The 2500-nt window shown below is 39.0% G+C and overlaps 1 protein-coding gene across 1 annotated transcript; it reads left to right on the top strand.

The window, feature by feature from the left end:
• The first annotated feature begins 1937 nt into the window (after positions 1–1937).
• Positions 1938–2441, top strand: LOC138046167 (uncharacterized). Its single transcript, XM_068892843.1, has one exon. It carries the CDS (start codon positions 1938–1940, stop codon positions 2439–2441), a length of 504 nt encoding a protein of 167 aa, XP_068748944.1.
• Positions 2442–2500: the final 59 nt, after the last annotated feature.

Raw genomic sequence — 2500 nt, 5'->3', positions numbered from 1 at the left:
ATAGCTATAAAAATAAACATTTATATAAAAGAAATTTTATAAAAATAAAAATGAAAATCACATTAACACCATTAAAAAGGTATAGATTGTCCACTCAAGAAATATTCATGTGATTTTTCAATCTTAGTTTACACTTGTTGATATTTGGACTATCATGACAATTTATTACCTTACTTGGAAGATCGTTCCAAAATTGTATTACCTTAACGAAGAAGGAATATTTATAACAGTTTAATTTCGCGAGATTAGTTTGTATCTTATATTTATGGTTAGATCTCATCTTAGTGCTCCTGCACAGTTCAAAATAATCGCTGAAATTTAGACCATTCAGTTTGAATAAGATCTTGTAGCACTCCACCAGGGATAGGAATTCCTCCCTACGTTCTAAAGAGTTCCATTCAAGTATATTACACCTGTCCCCGTACGTCATCTCCCGTCGTCTTTGGCCTAGGGTGATTCGTGAAGCTCTCCTTTGTACCATGGATGTGTTTGGCTAGATGTGGTGACCACACCAGGCTAGCGTATTCCAATATCGGTCGAACGAGGGTCTTGTACAGAATTGCAAAATGTTCCTCATTTTTACCACCTACTGTTCGTTTAAGTTAACCAAGAACCTTGTTGCCTTTGTGAACTGTTTCTTCAACGTGTTTTGTCCAGGTCAGGTCATTCACCATGATAACTCCTAGATCTTTACACCCGAGACTCGGTACTGTGTGGTGCTTTTGTCCTTATTATGAGTGATTGGCATGACTTCACATTTGCTAGGATTAAATTTTACCTGCCAGCGGTCCGCCCATAGATCGAGGGTGATTAGATCTGATTGTAGACCGATAGAATCTTCTGCATTATTTATCTGTCCGTAGATTTTGGTATCGTCGGCAAATAACTTGGCGGTAGATCTGATGATGTTAGGTATGTCGTTCACGTAAATAAGGAACATAATCGGTCCTAGTATTGAGCCTTGAGGCACGCCAGATGTAACAGGAGACCATTCGGAATACGATTCACGTATCAGTACTCTTTGTCTTCCGTTGGTTAAAAAGTTCCTAAACCACAGGAGAAGTTGCCCGTCTATACCATATCTATTGAGCTTTAAAAGCAGGCCTTCATGGGGGACACTGTAGAACGATTTTGAAAGGTCCCGAAATATTTCATCAGACACTTTTGAAGAGTTTCTTGATAAGCTCCAGTCGTTATAACAACTTAAAAATTGCAACACTGTCGACTGGTACCGACCTTCTTCGGAGGTGGACGTGTTTATCCGTTTGCTCTTTCGATAGTTTCAATTTCATGCAATTTTAAGTAGTGAGTAGGCTCTCCTTTTTCCATAACGCCGACTGAAGAAGACCTAGCCCAGAACAACCAGAAAAAGGACAAGGCCAGTGGTCGAAAAAGACAACGCATAGCTAGAAATTCCGAACCGCGAGTGCGCAATAGAGCACGATCGCCATTTTGATAATATCGGCAGACGACAGATAAAAGACTGGTAACTATGGATTGTGAGTACGAGGCTGGAGGCTCGGTAACACAGATTATTTAGGGAGGTAATTTTAAATTTTTTCCCTTTAAATTTAAAATTCGCGCGAATCGGTTAAGGAAAAAATGTCTAATCTCTACCCATTCCGTGATCCCCTCATTCATATTTGCGATCCACCAGAATGTCAGTTAAAATGTGTCAAAACAACGTGAAGGAGGTAATGAGGTTGTGTTCTGGCTTGCACTGCACTAATACAGTGGCATAAATTGAAAATGGCAACACCAGGCATTACTTATATTGACATGTTAAATGGAGTTATTCTTTCCCGTGCATTTAAGATCAGTCGGGAGAGTGAACGAATTGAATGCCGACTTTCAAATCGTTGTTCTGCTGCTTCAATCACAAATCAGACTTTAAACAGAAAAGGAATCATAAAGACAGAAAAGAGCATGACGAAAAAATGTGTAGGCTGGCTGTTAAGAAAAATGAGGTGATCTCAGTAGAGAAGTGGGAAGCAGACCTACGTTCCATTCAGTCAAAACTTGAAAAGGCAGAAGAAGAAATCTGTAACTGGAGAAGAAAATATGAAAATCTGGAAAAAGAAAAGGAGAAACTGGTTGAAGAAATGCTTTCAGAGATTGAAAAGGATTATGCTAAAGAAAAGGAAAGAACAAGAGAACTGTCCAGTGAGAATCAACAGTTAAATAAGTACATTGACAGTTTGGAGAAAGAAAACCTGGGAATTCACAGAGAAGCTGGAATTCCAGACCTCAAAACCAAACAAGCTCAAAACAGAAAATTAAAACAATTAAAGACTCGAGCACAGAGGGCACAGCATTTTGTTGAAATATTTGACGTGGATTTGCAGCTTTTGAAACTTAAAGACCCGAACAGCACTAACAGCTTTTCTATAGACTTTGCTAGAAAAAAAATGTTCTCCCTGTGCACAGCAGGTAGATGGTAGTGTGGCATCCCCAAAATCAAACTATGAAAAACTACACCCCGATGAGAAAAACACAGTGG

This window comes from Montipora capricornis, chromosome 4 (genome assembly GCF_036669925.1).
Source record: "Montipora capricornis isolate CH-2021 chromosome 4, ASM3666992v2, whole genome shotgun sequence".
Taxonomy (NCBI): Eukaryota; Metazoa; Cnidaria; class Anthozoa; order Scleractinia; family Acroporidae; genus Montipora; species Montipora capricornis.
This window is presented reverse-complemented; position numbering and strand designations above follow the sequence as displayed.

Bases quoted from the DNA above. Each gene is read 5' to 3' on its own strand.
- LOC138046167 (XM_068892843.1), top strand. From the start codon at position 1,938: ATGTGTAGGCTGGCTGTTAAGAAAAATGAGGTGATCTCAGTAGAGAAG.